The 16,843-nt window shown below is 39.8% G+C and overlaps 1 protein-coding gene across 1 annotated transcript in view; it reads left to right on the top strand.

The window, feature by feature from the left end:
- The window catches only part of LOC117528116 (calpain-15-like), a 71,811-nt gene extending 68,438 nt beyond the window's left edge, over window positions 1-3,373 (top strand). Inside the window, exons 13-15 of the mRNA XM_034190676.1 lie at window positions 337-482; window positions 2,833-3,011; window positions 3,123-3,373. Of these exons, the coding sequence (XP_034046567.1) occupies window positions 337-482; window positions 2,833-3,011; window positions 3,123-3,300 (503 nt within the window). The 3' untranslated portion in view covers window positions 3,301-3,373. The remainder of the gene's footprint in view (window positions 1-336; window positions 483-2,832; window positions 3,012-3,122) is intronic.
- The last annotated feature ends 13,470 nt before the right edge of the window (window positions 3,374-16,843 follow it).

The raw sequence follows: 16,843 nt of genomic DNA, 5'->3' as shown, positions 1-16,843 counted from the left end.
AATGCTCAAAACATGTGGGCCCCCACCCGAGGTGCTGCCCCTGGACCCTGCTGAGGGCCTACGGCGGCACCCGGTTCCCCGCCGATTTTCAGTTTTTTTCTTTGCCCATTCTCATCCTTGAGATCTGCAGCTGGATTGCAAAAGTATTACTGGTATCACAAGTAGGGTATTTCACAGTCCTTTTTGTGTATTTAACAGGTGCCTCAGTCTTTCACATGCAGTCTGACGACTCACGATCATATCATGTCTTGAGGATATTGTCTCATGTAGCCTTGATATTCTTCTTGCAGTAGATAGTATCACTTTTTTGTCAATTACGGTATTGTGTCTTTTCAGTGAGCTGTGTCAGATCAGAGCCACCTGGCTACATCCTAGCTATCTACAGTTCCAGGCTGGTGCTGGTGGAACAAGTACCGGCCTCAAAAACAACCATAGCAGATGCCATCATCCAGCTGACCGAAACCAAAGGCGAGAGACATGAGGTAATTGTGTAAATAAGACCTAAGGGCCCAGTTATATGAGGGAAAAATGTCAAAATGTCACAAATTGTCATGAAAAGGTGGACGAATGATCCTGCACTTTTCCCATCACCAAAAAGCCTACAAATCAAGAGCGCAAAAAGGAACAAAACAAAACTGAAACTAGCGAAAGAAAAACGAAGCGAACGTCAACCTCGACGCTTTAAACAAAATCAAAACGAAACATTCACGATGACATGACTGACAGCGGATATGACACCGAGTGCAACCTGTCCTCATGTCTGCAGTACTTGCAGGTGCGGGATTTGGTTATCAGGTGAGAGATGTTTGTCTTCACAACAACAACGTGTGTGCACACGTAGGCCAGCCACAAATGATTGGAACGTGTGTAAATGGTTACAATAGTAGATCAAATGTTCTTACTGCTATTGTTTCTGTATGACAGTGTTGCTTTTGGTCCCACACATGGAGAAAACTAGCGATACAAGGACGTTACGTTCAGCTTGTTGGAGCTTTAGTTTCCGTTCAGATATGTCAACCTTCGTGCAATCCATTGGACTAGGGAAGTTGGAAGACAGTCAAACGGAATGCTGACATTACAGGAGCTAAGCAAATGATAAGGAACCGTCAAGACAGAAAGCAAAACAACATACGGACAAATTGACATACGAGGGCTGTCAATAAAGTATAGGTCCTTTTTATTTTTTTCAAAAACTATATGGATTTCATTCATATGTTTTTACGTCAGACATGCTTGAACCCTCGTGCGCATGCATGAGTTTTTCCACACCTGTCGGTGACGTCATTCGCCTGTGAGCACTCCTTGTGGGAGGAGTCGTCCAGCCCCTTGTCGGAATTCCTTTGTCTGAGAAGTTGCTGAGAGACTGGCGCTTTGTTTGATCAAAATTTTTTCTAAACCTGTAAGGCACATCGAAGTGGACACGGTTCGAAAAATTAAGCTGGTTTTCGGTGAAAATTTTAACAGCTGATGAGAGATTTTGAGGTGATACTGTCGCTTTAAGGACTTCCCACGGTGCGAGACGTCGTGCAGCGCTCTCAGGCGCCGTCGTCAGCCTGTTTCAAGCTGAAAACCTCCACATTTCAGGCTCTATTGATCCAGGACATCGTGAGAGAACAGAGAAGTTTCAGAAGAAGTCGGTTTCAGCATTTTATCCCGATATTCCACTGTTAAAGGAGATTTTTTTATTGAAAGACGTGCGGACGGGTCCGCGCGTCGGGACGCAGCCGACGCGGTGCGGCGGCACAGGAAAAACACCTCTGTGTTGATAACCATTTGTAAAATCCAGGCGGCTTTTGATGGCTTTCAGTGGTGTGAGTATATGAGAAATTGTTTAACAGCTGGACATGTTCCAACTTGTCCTTAAGGCTTCCAACAGAGGTGTTTTTCCTGTGGCGGAGCGTCGCAGCGGCTGCGAGCCGACGCTGCAATCCGTCCGCACGTCTTTCATTAAAACAATCTCCTTTAACAGTGGAATATCCAGATAAAATGCTGAAACCGACTTCTTCTGAAACTTCTCTGTTCTCTCACGACGTCCTGGATCAATAGAGCCTGAAATGTGGAGGTTTTCAGCTTGAAACAGGTTGACGACAGCACCTGCGAGTGCTGCGCGACGTCCCGCTCCGTGGGAAGTCCTTAAAGTGACAGTATCACCTCAAAATCTCTCATCAGCTGTTAAAATTTTCACCGAAAACCAGCTTAATTTTTCGAACTGTGTCCACTTCAATGTGCCTCACAGGTTTAGAAAAAATTTTGATCAAATAAAGCGCCAGTCTCTCAGCAACTTCTCAGACAAAGGAATTCCGACGAGGGGCTGGACGACTCCTCCCACAAGGAGTGCTCACAGGCGAATGACGTCACCGACAGGCGTGGAAAAACTCACGCATGCGCACGAGGGTTCAAGCATGTCTGACGTAAAAACATATGAATGAAATCCATATAGTTTTTGAAAAAAATAAAAAGGACCTATACTTTATTGACAGACCTCGTATGTCTTCGGTATTCATTCACATTTTTCAACAGTTTGAAAATTCTGATGAACGAAGCTAGATGAAGGTTAACTATGCCTTCGAAAGTCAACAAAAGTCCAGATTTCTTGTTTCATTTGGACTTTGTTGTCCTTCATTACCCAGAGTCTGCTGATCTCAAAGTAGGTCCGGTTCACAATACATTTTCTTGTATATACGAACGTAAAATCACTCACAGCGTAAAGGTTTTTGAGTCATGCTGGTGAACAGACACAAGAGACTGTTCCCAAAACCATGTCGGGGTATCAATTCAGGAAAAACCACTCTTGAGGTAATCAGGCAAGCCCTAACATTGAGTCTCTGCCAGGGTCGAGAGGGGATGACATGTTACTACCTGACCCATGGGTGGGCGGGCCTCATTGTTATGGTGGAGAATCGCCACCCCAAGCACCATCTCCATGTGTCATGTGACTGCAGCAACAGCTTCAATGTGGTGTCAACGCGCAGCAGTCTGAAAACCATCGACAGCATCCCCCCTCTGCACAGGTGAGCCCATCAAACAGTGGCGATAAATCCATCAGTACATCGATCATCAATCAGTACAATTAAAAACTAGCCATCATCTGTCTGTGACTCAGTCATTTATTTGTCCCACAGACAGGTGCTGGTGGTTCTGTCCCAGTTGGAAGGTAACACAGGATTCTCCATTACACATAGACTTACCCACCGCAAAGCTGTCCAGGCTTCTCTTGGAAACTGGAGTCCCTCAAAGACCACACACAGTCCAGCTCTCAGCCCAGGGACAGCCGGTCTACATCAGCCTCGGCCTCTATAGACCTGCAGCAGTCTGGAATCTTATATCAATCTTACGTACTCAACCCCTGTAGATCTACAATAGCCTAGATCCCCTGTAGGTCTATTAGCCTAAACCCCTCTTAGGTCTGCATCAGGTTAGATCTCTATCAGGAAATACCTCTTTAGGTTTGAAGAGAGGATTCGACTTTGACAGGTCTTCCTTAATTCTTTTTGGTTCAAATCAGCCTCGACCCCTGTAGGTATACACCTCTGGAGACAGGTATCAGCTTAAACCTCCTTATGTTTGCATCAGCCAAAATCCTTGTAGGTCCATATTGGGATAGAAATTGAGATCTGCATCAGTACTTAACCTCTGCAGGTCTGCAGAGGATTCTACATCTGTAGATCATCTGTCATCCCTGTTGGTCCAAATCAACCTCAACCCCTGGAGATCTACATCTCCCTTAATCACAAATTTGATTTCCAATTCTTATGTTTGATGTGGCACAGGTTTACCACTAGCTCCCAATCCTATCAATTTTTTTAAGGCTTGAGACCACTGCATTATACCTCTTGAACTGAAATCAATCAGATTTCAAAATTCAAAATGACTGCTCAAAATACAAATAAATAACCTTATTGTTTCCAGCATGATTTATGATGTGTTAGAGGATATCTATACAGTCAAATCACAAATCAGGTCCTTTTGAGCAAAATCTATAGTCATTAGAAATCTACTAATTTTGAACAAGCTTCAAAACATGCCCATTTTCTGCAACCCAGATGGCAATGTATTTGAGCATGTATTTACCATGCATTCTTACATATTTCAAGGTGTTGTGTAGCAAATATGGTGTTGAGTCTAAGCTTCCTTACAGCCATAGGAAATTTTGACAATTTTTTCACATTTTGCGACAACAGTGTTTTGTACCAAAAAACAACAAAAAAAAAAAAAACAATAGTTGAACCAACTTAATTTAGTTGTTTCAGTTGGAAACACCTCAATGAATTAAGTTCTTTGAAATTAAGTTAGTAAGTAACTTACTAATTTCAACTTAATTTCATCTTAATTTTCAACTTAATTCATATTTTTCCCAAAACGCGAAAACATTTCCTAGGGCTGTAAGGAAGCGTGAACTCAGCCACATATTTGCTACACAACACCTTGAAATATGTAAGAATATGAATTTGATTTGAAGAGTTTGATGCTCAATTACCCTCATTCCCATCTGGGGTCCAGAAAATGACCATATTTTGAAGCTCATTCAAAATGAGCATATTTCTAAGAACTACAGATTTAGCTCCAAACAACCTGATTTATGATTAGACAGTATACATAAGCTCTAACACATCATAACTCATGGTGCAAAAAATTAGACTGCTATAGCTAGTGCATTTCTTTGATTTTTGAGCAATCAGAAATATGAACAATATGGCTAATTTTGGACTTGCTACCATTTTCAGGCCTTCGTGAAAAGCAAATCACACTAGATAGACCAAAACTGACTAAATTTTCCCACTCTTCACCAGATGTAGCTCTACATGAGGGGTTTCACATCTGTGGATCTTATAGCAAGTGAGTTATTAATGTCTAAAGTTGGTACAAAACACTGTCTTTGCAAAATGTGAAAACACCAAAATTTGCTAGGGCTGTAAGGAAGCTTAGACTCAATGCCATATTTGCTACACATCATCTTGAGATATGTAAGGATAAGAATAAGATCAATTTTATTTATCTCGAGGGAAATTACTTTGCCAGAGTACTAAAATGGTGTCAGTAAACAGTGAATGTTTTTTAAGACATTTGCACAAGATGTTTGACAATATTGCACTGATTAACTCTGTTCATTATGTATTCATCCTGCAGAGGGGAGAGGAATTATACAATCTGATTGCCACGGGTTGGAAAGACCTCCTGTGGCGTTTTGTGGTACACCTTGGTGGTCTGTGGCTGAAGGTGCTCTGACAGGATGTTAGTGTGGCATGCAGGGGGTGGGCGGTGTTGTCCAGGATGCTGAGCAGTTTCCTCAACATCCTCCTTTCTGACACCTCCACCACAGACTGTAGCTCAACCCCCTGGACAGAGCCAACTCTCCTGATAAGCTTGTTGAGTCTGTTCCTGTCAGCGGCCTCAGCCTGCTGCCCCAGCACACTACAGCGCAGAAGATGATGCTAAAGACCACTGAGTGATAAAACATATTTCTGCAGCCATTGAAAGATCTGAGCCTCCTGAGGAAATACAGTCGACTCTGACCTTTCTTATACACAGCATCTGTGTTGACAGTCCAGTTCAGTGGTATATGGTACATGGTAAAAATATGAATGTGATGCTGAAATACCAATATTGCCATCTGGGGTGCAGAAAATGGACATATATTGAAGCTCATTCAAAATTAGCAGATTTCTATTGACTATAGATTTTGCTCTAAACAACCTGATTTGTGATTTGACTGTATACATATGCTGTAGTGCATCATAAATCATGGTGCAAACAATTAGACTGACATAGCTAGTGAATTTCTTAGAATTTTCAGCAATCACAAATATGAAAGACTTGTCAAATTTTGGGCTTGCTACCATTTTCAGGCCTTTGTGGAAGCCAGATCATGCAATATACACCAAAACTTACTCATTCTTCCCGCTCTACACCAAAAGATAGCCCAGGGCGAGCAGGTTCACACCTGTGAAGCTAACAGAAATTTAGTTATTAACATCTGAAGTTGGTACAAGCACCATTTTTGCACAATGTGAAAAAATCACTAAAATTTCCTGGGCCTGTAACTTAAAACTTTAAAAAATACAGACCTAATATTTGACATTTCATTCTAACACTGATATGAATGACGTATCAAACTGACAGAACAGGGCTGAGGAGCAACCTGGGAAATATTTTTAAAACTGGGCGATTTGACATGGAACAACCCTACATCACCCTTTGATGCCCATTGTTCTAAATCATCTTCAACCTGTATTTGTCCCCATAGGCCTGCTTCAACCCTTACACCTATCGATCTGTAACAATGTCAAGTCACTTTAGGTCTTGAGCATCATTTTCCCCAACAGGTCTCTATCAATCTTGACCACTATTGCTCAACATCAACTTCAGTCAAAATGTTCAAAACCATCTTAGAGCTCAGTGCGTCTTTATTTAAGATTTATTGAATAAAGCTTTGTAGAATTCAGGTCTGGACCTGGAACCAGATTCGTGTGATCTTGGAAGTGGACCAAGCTATGGGATGTACTAAAGTGTGACATTTTTGATCTAATCTGATTTATGTAAGTGGACACTGATGACACAAGTGCTTCTTGCCCTGGCAGCAGAGTGAACATGAGGTTTCCTCCCTCCCAAGCCCACTTGGAGAAAAGATTTCTGATTATGAATCTGGTTCATGGAATATCATAGACAATGCACTTTATAGTTAGAGATAAATTTCATCTCACGCTGCAGTCTGAATTGCACTATGTTATGGTTGAGCCGATGGAGCCGAAGTAGGACCCAAATGTGGGATGCTGGGATGAAAAGCAAAGTACAATTTATTGGAATGCTGTACAGAGTTTTAGAATGTGCAAGAGGTCCCGGAGGCAGGAGACACAGACTGGACCAGAACAGGTGCGGTGACGAGAGACCAGAGCCAGGTGGCCGCCCCCGGAGCTGTGTGGAGACAAGATCACTGGAAGAAACAGAACAGGTTCTGGTCAGGAAGCTGAACAAACACAGCTAGAGGTTTACTAATCAAAGTAAAGGGGCCAGGTACCACATAGTGACTACTGAGTTATTGGCAAGGTTGGAAAGGCTGAACTTGGTCTTATAAATGTAGGAGATGGGAAACAGGTGTGGAAATCAGCTCCGTGGTGCGGCACCTGGAAACAACAGCAGGGGGAGCAGAGGAGAGCACACACCAAAACAACACAACACACTGTTGTAGTCTGAAGACACAGAGTTGTAGTCTTACACACCTCTCTGCAGCTTCTCTCCCCCTGCCATCCCCTCATTACCCCATCCCCGTAGAGACGGTGCCTGCTCCCAGACTACCAATAACCAGCAAAAATCTATTTAAGCATAAAAATTCAAAAAGAAAAAATAATATAGCACCTTCAACTGCACCACAGACTAAAACAGGTAATGTGGTCTATTAAACATTAGGTCTCTCTCTTCTAAGTCCCTGTTGGTAAATGATATAATAATTGATCAACATATTGATTTATTCTGCCTTACAGAAACCTGGTTACAGCAGGATGAATATGTTAGTTTAAATGAGTCAACACCCCCGAGTCACACTAACTGTCAGAATGCTCGTAGCACGGGCCGAGGGGAGGATTAGCAGCAATCTTCCATTCCAGCTTATTAATTAATCAAAAACCCAGACAGAGCTTTAATTCATTTGAAAGCTTGACTCTTAGTCTTGTCCATCCAAATTGGAAGTCCCAAAAACCAGTTTTATTTGTTATATCTATCGTCCACCTGGTCGTTACTGTGAGTTTCTCTGTGAATTTCAGACCTTTGTCTGACTTAGTGCTTAGCTCAGATAAGATAATTATAGTGGGCGATTTTAACATCCACACAGATGCTGAGAATGACAGCCTCAACACTGCATTTAATCTATTATTAGACTCTATTGGCTTTGCTCAAAAAGTAAATGAGTCCACCCACCACTTTAATCATATCTTAGATCTTGTTCTGACTTATGGTATGGAAATAGAAGACTTAACAGTATTCCCTGAAAACTCCCTTCTGTCTGATCATTTCTTAATAACATTTACATTTACTCTGATGGACTACCCAGCAGTGGGGAATAAGTTTAATTACACTAGAAGTCTTTCAGAAAGCGCTGTAACTAGGTTTAAGGATATGATTCCTTCTTTATGTTCTCTAATGCCATATACCAACACAGTGCAGAGTAGCTACCTAAACTCTGTAAGTGAGATAGAGTATCTCGTCAATAGTTTTACATCCTCATTGAAGACAACTTTGGATGCTGTAGCTCCTCTAAAAAAGAGAGCTTTAAATCAGAAGTGCCTGACTCCGTGGTATAACTCACAAACTCGTAGCTTAAAGCAGATAACCCGTAAGTTGGAGAAGAAATGGCGTCTCACTAATTTAGAAGATCTTCACTTAGCCTGGAAAAAGAGTCTGTTGCTCTATAAAAAGCCCTCCGTAAAGCTAGGACATCTTTCTACTCATCACTAATTGAAGAAAATAAGAACAACCCCAGGTTTCTTTTCAGCACTGTAGCCAGGCCGACAAAGAGTCAGAGCTCTATTGAGCTGAGTATTCCATTAACTTTAACTAGTAATGACTTCATGACTTTCTTTGCTAACAAAATTTTAACTATTAGAGAAAAAATTACTCATAACCATCCCAAAGACGTATCGTTATCTTTGGCTGCTTTCAGTGATGCCGGTATTTGGTTAGACTCTTTCTCTCCGATTGTTCTGTCTGAGTTATTTTCATTAGGTACTTCATCCAAACCATCAACATGTTTATTAGACCCCATTCCTACCAGGCTGCTCAAGGAAGCCCTACCATTATTTAATGCTTCGATCTTAATATGATCAGTCTATCTTTGTTAGTTGGCTATGTACCACAGGCTTTTAAGGTGGCAGTAATTAACCATTACTTAAAAAGCCATCACTTGACCCAGCTATCTTAGCTAATTATAGGCCAATCTCCAACCTTCCTTTTCTCTCAAAAATTCTTGAAAGGGTAGTTGTAAAACAGCTAACTGATCATCTGCAGAGGAATGGTCTATTTGAAGAGTTTCAGTCAGGTTTTAGAATTCATCATAGTACAGAAACAGCATTAGTGAAGGTTACAAATGATCTTCTTATGGCCTCGGACAGTGGACTCATCTCTGTGCTTGTTCTGTTAGACCTCAGTGCTGCTTTTGATACTGTTGACCATAAAATTTTATTACAGAGATTAGAGCATGCCATAGGTATTAAAGGCACTGCGCTGCGGTGGTTTGAATCATATTTGTCTAATAGATTACAATTGTTCATGTAAATGGGGAATCTTCTTCACAGACTAAAGTTAATTATGGAGTTCCACAAGGTTCTGTGCTAGGACCAATTTATTCACTTTATACATGCTTCCCTTAGGCAGTATTATTAGACGGTATTGCTTAAATTTTCATTGTTACGCAGATGATACCCAGCTTTATCTATCCATGAAGCCAGAGGACACACACCAATTAGCTAAACTGCAGGATTGTCTTACAGACATAAAGACATGGATGACCTCTAATTTCCTGCTTTTAAACTCAGATAAAACTGAAGTTATTGTTCTTGGCCCCACAAATCTTAGAAACATGGTGTCTAACCAGATCCTTACTCTGGATGGCATTACCCTGACCTCTAGTAATACTGTGAGAAATCTTGGAGTCATTTTTGATCAGGATATGTCATTCAAAGCGCATATTAAACAAATATGTAGGACTGCTTTTTTGCATTTACGCAGTATCTCTAAAATCAGAAAGGTCTTGTCTCAGAGTGATGCTGAAAAACTAATTCATGCATTTATTTCCTCTAGGCTGGACTATTGTAATTCATTATTATCAGGTTGTCCTAAAAGTTCCCTAAAAGCCTTCAGTTAATTCAAAATGCTGCAGCTAGAGTACTGACGGGGACTAGAAGGAGAGAGCATATCTCACCCATATTGGCCTCTCTTCATTGGCTTCCTGTTAATTCTAGAATAGAATTTAAAGTTCTTCTTCTTACTTATAAGGTTTTGAATAATCAGGTCCCATCTTATCTTAGGGACCTCGTAGTACCATATCACCCCAATAGAGCGCTTCGCTCTCAGACTGCAGGCTTACTTGTAGTTCCTAGGGTTTGTAAGAGTAGAATGGGAGGCAGAGCCTTCAGCTTTCAGGCTCCTCTCCTGTGGAACCAGCTCCCATTCAGATCAGGGAGACAGACACCCTCTCTACTTTTAAGATTAGGCTTAAAACTTTCCTTTTTGCTAAGCTTATAGTTAGGGCTGGATCAGGTGACCCTGAACCATCCCTTAGTTATGCTGCTATAGACGTAGACTGCTGGGGGGTTCCCATGATGCACTGTTTCTTTCTCTTTTTGCTCTGTATGCACCACTCTGCATTTAATCATTAGTGATCAATCTCTGCTCCCCTCCACAGCATGTCTTTTTCCTGGTTCTCTCCCTCAGCCCCAACCAGTCCCAGCAGAAGACTGCCCCTCCCTGAGCCTGGTTCTGCTGGAGGTTTCTTCCTGTTAAAAGGGAGTTTTTCCTTCCCACTGTAGCCAAGTGCTTGCTCACAGGGGGTCGTTTTGACCGTTGGGGTTTTTCTGTAATTATTGTATGGCCTTGCCTTACAATATAAAGCGCCTTGGGGCAACTGTTTGTTGTGATGTGGCGCTATATAAAAAAAATTGATTGATTGATTGACTGTTGGACTGAGTGAATAAGTAGATTTTATTCAGTCACTGTCTGAACCAGCCGCTATAAAAACAAAACCTTCATGGTGTTTTAACAGTTATCACAGAATACTTTTTTAGTGTTAAACACATCCCAAATGACTGCAGCAGCACTTTATGAACTTAAAACTATGCTGACTTCTCATTCTGACTTTTACATAGTGGCAAAATGTTTTCTGATCTTCAATGATTGTATAAATGTATAGACTATTGTTATTTATATAAATAAAATGTAAAAAAAACTATGCAACTGTTTGAAAGCTTTTTAGATGCTTAACCTGTAGCATGTTTCTTTGTTTATTCTATTTGTGGTGTTATGTTTAATTATTTTGTTTCAATGAAGTGAAAAATCTAATTTTCAGCTGTCTGTTCCAGAAGTGTACTAATATTCATCTGTATATTTAAAAAATATATGGCGTTGAATACTTTTGAAAAGAATCTTTCCGAGGCTAAAAGCCAAGGTATGTTCCATGTAAGCTGCATTGAGTGAATGAATGAACCCATCCACTCCAGTTTCTGAAAACAATATCTCAAAAACAATAAATGCAACCGTCTTTCAACTCACCAAATTAAAAGTGAATCTCAACTTTGGTTGATTTTGATGTACCGGATCAATCCAAACACCTTTGTTTTGAAAAATAAAATATTCTATAAACCTACTTGGCATCTGTTGACCAGTGCCACCTGTTGGATGGTCTATGAACAAATAAGAGGCAGTGCGGTCAAATTTGCATGTCGCTTTCAGCCAGAGGTGGGACAAAGTCACTGTGAAGTCATTCTCAAGTCATCAATCTGCAAATCCCAAGTCAAGTATCAAGTCAGCTTGCAAACAATTGGTGGTCATTAAGACTTGAGACTTGACTTGGGACTTGCTGATTGGTGATTGAGAGTGACTTGATGGTGACTTCGTCCTACCTCTGCTTTCAGCCACCTGCAGTGTTGCCAATGTAACTTTGAAAAGTTACTTCATTAGTTACTTTATACAGTTATAATTTAGTTACTTTATACAGTTACATCATTAACAGTTGCGGACAACTTGTCGGCAGCTGCTGAATGTAATTAATGAAGTAACTCATAATCTAACTTGGTTATTTTTAAGATTTAGTACTCAGAAAAGTAACTACAACCCCAATTCCAATGAAGTTGGGACGTTGTGTAAAATGTAAATAAAAACAGAATACAATGATTTACAAATCCTCTTCCACCTATATTCAATTGAATACTGCACAAAGACAAGAGATTTAATGTTCAAACTGATGAACTTTATTGTTTTTGTGCAAATATTTGCTCATTTTGAAATGGAAGCCTGCAACATGTTTCAAAAAAGCTGGGACAGTGGTATGTTTACCGTTGTGTTACATCATACTAGGGGAACTATGACCACTACCTTTGCACCCCTCCAGGACTAAACCAAACCAACTTTTTTAGGTTCCTTAGATGACCCCAAAACACAATCAGGATGTTCCCAAAAATAAAACTGGCCTCAAGCCAGTTATCCAAGATGGCGTCCAAGATGGCTGCTAAAATGTTTTTTTTTTTCACGAAAACACCTTTAAACAACATATAAAAACTTAAATATCACATAGATTCAATGGGAAGACCATTGCAGGTCACAGCAAACTCATTTGTGCCTAAACTAAATTCATTCATGGGTTTAAGTTTCAAAATGGCATCCAAAATGGCCGCCAGTAGACCTTTATCATTAAAATACATAGAAGGAAGTTGTTTATATGTTGTTTAAAGGTGTTTTAGTGTAAAAAAAAACAAAAAAACTATTTTGGCGGCCATCTTGCACGCCATCTTGGATAACTGGCTTGAGGCCAGTTTTTATTTTTGGGAACATCCTGATTGTGTTTTGGGGTCATCTAAGGAACCTAAAAAAGTTGATTTGGTTTAGTCCTGGGGTCGGGGGGGGGGGGGTGTGCAAAGGCAGTGGTCATAGCTCTCCTAGTATCACCTTTCCTTCTAACAACACTCAATAAGCGTTTGGGAACTGAGGATACTAATTGTTGAAGCTTAGAGGTGGAATTCTTTCCCATTCTTGCTTGATGTACGACTTCAGTTGTTCAACAGTCCGGGGTCTCCATTGTCATATTTTGCGCTTCATAATGCGCCACACATTTTCAATGGGCGACAGGTCCGGACTGCAGGCAGGCCCGTCTAATACCTGCACTCTTTTACTATGAAGCCACACTGTTGTAACACGTGCAGAATGTGGCTTGGCATTGTCTTACTGAAATAAGCAGGGATGTCCCTGAAGAAGACGTTGCTTGGATGGCAGCATGTGTTGCTCCAAAACCTGGATGTACCTTTCAGCATTAATGGTGCCATCACAGATGTGTAAGCTGCCCATGCCAAGGGCACAAACACACCCCCATACCATCACAGATGTGTAAGCTGCCCATGCCAAGGGCACAAACACACCCCCATACCATCACAGATGCTGGCTTTTGAACTTTGCGCTGGTAACAATCTGGATGGTCCTTTACCTCTTTTGTCCTGAGGACAGGACGTCCATGATTTCCAAAAACAATTTGAAATGTGGACTCATCAGACCACAGCACACTTTTCCACTTTGCGTCTGTCCATTTCATATGAGCTCGGGTCCAGAGAAGCAGCGGTATTTCTGGATGTTGTTGATGTATGGCTTTTACTTTGCATGGTAGAGTTTTAACTTGTAGATGTAGCGACCAACTGTGTTAACTGACAATGGTTTTCTGAAGTGTTCCTGAGCCCACGTGGTAAGATTCTTAACACAATGATGTCTGTTTATAATGCAGTTCCGCCTGAGGGAATGAAGGTCATGGGCATTCAGTGTTGGTTTTCAGCCTTGCTGCTTATGTATAGAAAGTTCTCCAGATTTTCTGAATCTTCTGATTATATTATGGACAGTAGATGATGAAATCCCTAAATTCCTTGCAATTGAACATTGAGAAACATTGTTTTTAAACTGGTGGACTATTTTTTGACACAGTTGTTCACAAAGTGGTGATCTTCGCCCCATCTTTGCTTGTGAACGGCTGAGCCTTTTGGGGATGCTCCTTTTATACCCAATCATGACACTCACCTGTTTCTAATTAGGTGTTCTTTGAACATTCATCAACTTTCCCAGTCTTTTGTTGCCCCGTCCCAACTTTTTTGAAATGTGTTGCAAGCATCCATTTCAAAATGAGCAAATATTTGCACAAAAACAATAAAGTTATCAGTCTGAACATTAAATATCTTGTCTTTGTGGTGTATTCAATTGAATATAGGTTGAAGAGGATTTGCAAATCATTGTATTCTGTTTGTATTTACATTTCACAAAACGTCCAAACTTCATTGGAATTGGGGTTGTATTAGTTACTTTGCTGATTGCTCAATGGAATTTTCTTTTACTTTTTCCCTTCGTTCAGGAATCATCATGTGCCATGTGACTGGGCCATTAAGAATAACCAGGTTAGATTACTAGTTACCTTATTAGTTTCATTACTTAGTAGTTGCAAGTTTTCGGCAGCTTCTAATAAAGTAATTCAAAAAGCTGCTAATGAAGTAACTGCATAAAGTAACTAAAAAAGTAACTTTTCAAAGTTACTTTGACAACACTGGCCACCTGCTGGACATGAACAATTTTATCATTACTTGTATGATGAACATTAGGAGCAGGTGAGGTTGAAGTTATATTTCACACACACACACATATATATATATATATATATATATATATATATATATATATATATATATATATAGGCATATTTAATGCATCATAAAAGTAAGAAAATCTGAATAGTATTACTATCATAAATAAATGAAATGTGTAATGTGTGTCTATTTTGATAATAATCAATATGACAAATGGGTTCTCAGTTTTCAGTGTGTATGTCCCCAGGGGCGGAGCACCAAATTCTGGGCCCTAGGTCGTAGCCATATTGAAGATTTCCCCCCCCCCCCCCCCCACTGTTATGTTCTTTTTTATTAACGCAAGCACCAAATTTCTAATGCGTAGTCAAACCAGGTCTAAATCATGTATACCATAGATCACACCTGGGAGTCAGAACCCTTTTTAAAGTTGGGGGGAGCAATATTGAATTTGGTCCCCCAGACCCCCCAACTCAATATAGCTAGCTTTCAAGCTCACCTCTCTTTTCAAAGAATTTGGTTAGCAGCTGCTTTCCCTCATTTAGTTTTCTTTCCCTGTCCTTTTTTTTCTCTTCTTTTTTGAAATCCGGACTTTGATTTTTTAGGAAAGACATATTTTATTTCAGCCTAAACACTAGGGCTGCAACTAATGATTATTTTACTAATCAGTTCATCGGTCGATTATTTTTTCAATTAATCGTTTTGTTTTTTTTTTTATTTACATGTGAGTTTTGCCATTATTTCTTTAAGTGAGTTATTATTAAAAGGCCTTTGTCACACAACATCAACGTTTGACCTTGTAACAAAGTTATGTTATATTCTCGTCAAAAACATACCTGGAGTAGTGTTTTGTTTTATTTTGCACATACATACATCACCGACACACCACAAAGAGATTTCTATCAGGTTTCACCCGATTATGAGCATTTTTAGATGCCTACAGCAACTATCTCAACCACTGACAACATATTACAGCAAGAGTCCACTAAAGTATTTTAAAGGCCTGATGAAAGTGTAATATGTTATATTCAATAAGATATTTTCATGAAAAAAGACACAAATGTGCAGTTTACTGCATTTTATTTTTTTTCTTGTGTAAAAACACAGCTTAGATGTGGTTTGACCGAAACAAATTGTCATTAAACTTAAATAAAACAGGGATGAAGTGGAGGTGTAAGAGTCACTAGGTGTTCACAGGAAACAGTTATTTCTATATTTATGTTCATTGTTAGTTGGTTTAATCTTTTCTGTTTTGTTTTATCAGATTCTTTTTGTCCGTTTCTCTAAAACTGTATTGTGGCATTATTACCTCCGCCAAGGAGGTTATGTTTTTGGTCGCGTTTGTTTGTTTGTCTGACTTTCAGCAGGATAACTCAAAACGTTTTGAACGGATTTTGATGAGATTTTGTGGAGTGGTTGGAAATGACAAGAGGAACAAGTGATTAAATTTTAGTGGTGATCCGGATCACGATCCGGATCCAGGAATCTTTTAAAGGATTCTTCACCATTGCGGGATGGGGGAATTTTGACATTCTAGTTTCTAACTCCACAAAAACAAGGCAGAAAGGCTTGAAAAAAATTAAGGTGTAACAGAGTCAAATGTTCTATCAAACAAAGTTTGGGGATGATCGGATCCGGATTCCGGATCTGGTGATCCAGAATATGCAAAAATATAGGGAAAATAGAAAATGTGTCAGTGTGAGGTGCCAAATGAAGCTAGAGATGCACAACTAACACCAAAGTGTAGCTGAATCTGTGCTGAGTCAGTAAGGTGTCATCAGATTTGATGTAGCTTGAAATGTTATGGAGCTAGATCCAGAAGAAAACCGCCATTACCGAAAAATCGTTTTTATACAATAACTTTTCAACTAATAAAGACATAAAAGTGATTCCAAGTTCTAGTGGTATGTTTTCATGGTCAAGGATGTCAAATATAAAGGAAAGAAAAGTGTATATATCATAGTTTTGATTGTAACACTGAATTGTTGAACAGATCACTGTGCCAAGGAGGGAATCTCTTTCGGGTCAGTGACCCTATGGCTTTGGCGGAGGTTTGCACTCTCTGAGTGCTTCTAGTTAGTTATTATTACTACTATTGTTGTTGTTTCTATTATTATTGTTATTGATATATAAATACAAATAAATGAATAAAATATTACAATTTGTAATACATTTGACTCTTTTACGACAACAAACGCTGAGCCATGAATTATTATACAGAAAGCAAATGTGCTGACAGCTGCAACAGCTTAATGCTAACTTCAGCATTGAAAACGCCATAGACATGCTAACACGTTAGCATCGGCCCCGTTTTTAAATTATAAAATACATCTATCAACTGTTTCAGAAGTCCATAACAGGCCAGATTAACATAAAAAAGGTTGGGGTTTTAGTCGGGAAAAATTAAGATTAAGCGAAATAAAACACAGGAGAGTGGGTTGGGCCCTTAGGGCCCTCAGAGATCTTTCAATATTATTGTTAGAGCAGAATTATGTTTTGCAAGATTTATACATTCATTCTAATTATATTCT

The sequence above is a fragment of the Thalassophryne amazonica genome, chromosome 16, assembly GCF_902500255.1.
Source record: "Thalassophryne amazonica chromosome 16, fThaAma1.1, whole genome shotgun sequence".
Classification (NCBI taxonomy): domain Eukaryota; kingdom Metazoa; phylum Chordata; class Actinopteri; order Batrachoidiformes; family Batrachoididae; genus Thalassophryne; species Thalassophryne amazonica.
The sequence above is the reverse complement of the archived record's forward strand: the minus strand, read 5'-3'. Positions and strand labels throughout refer to the sequence as shown.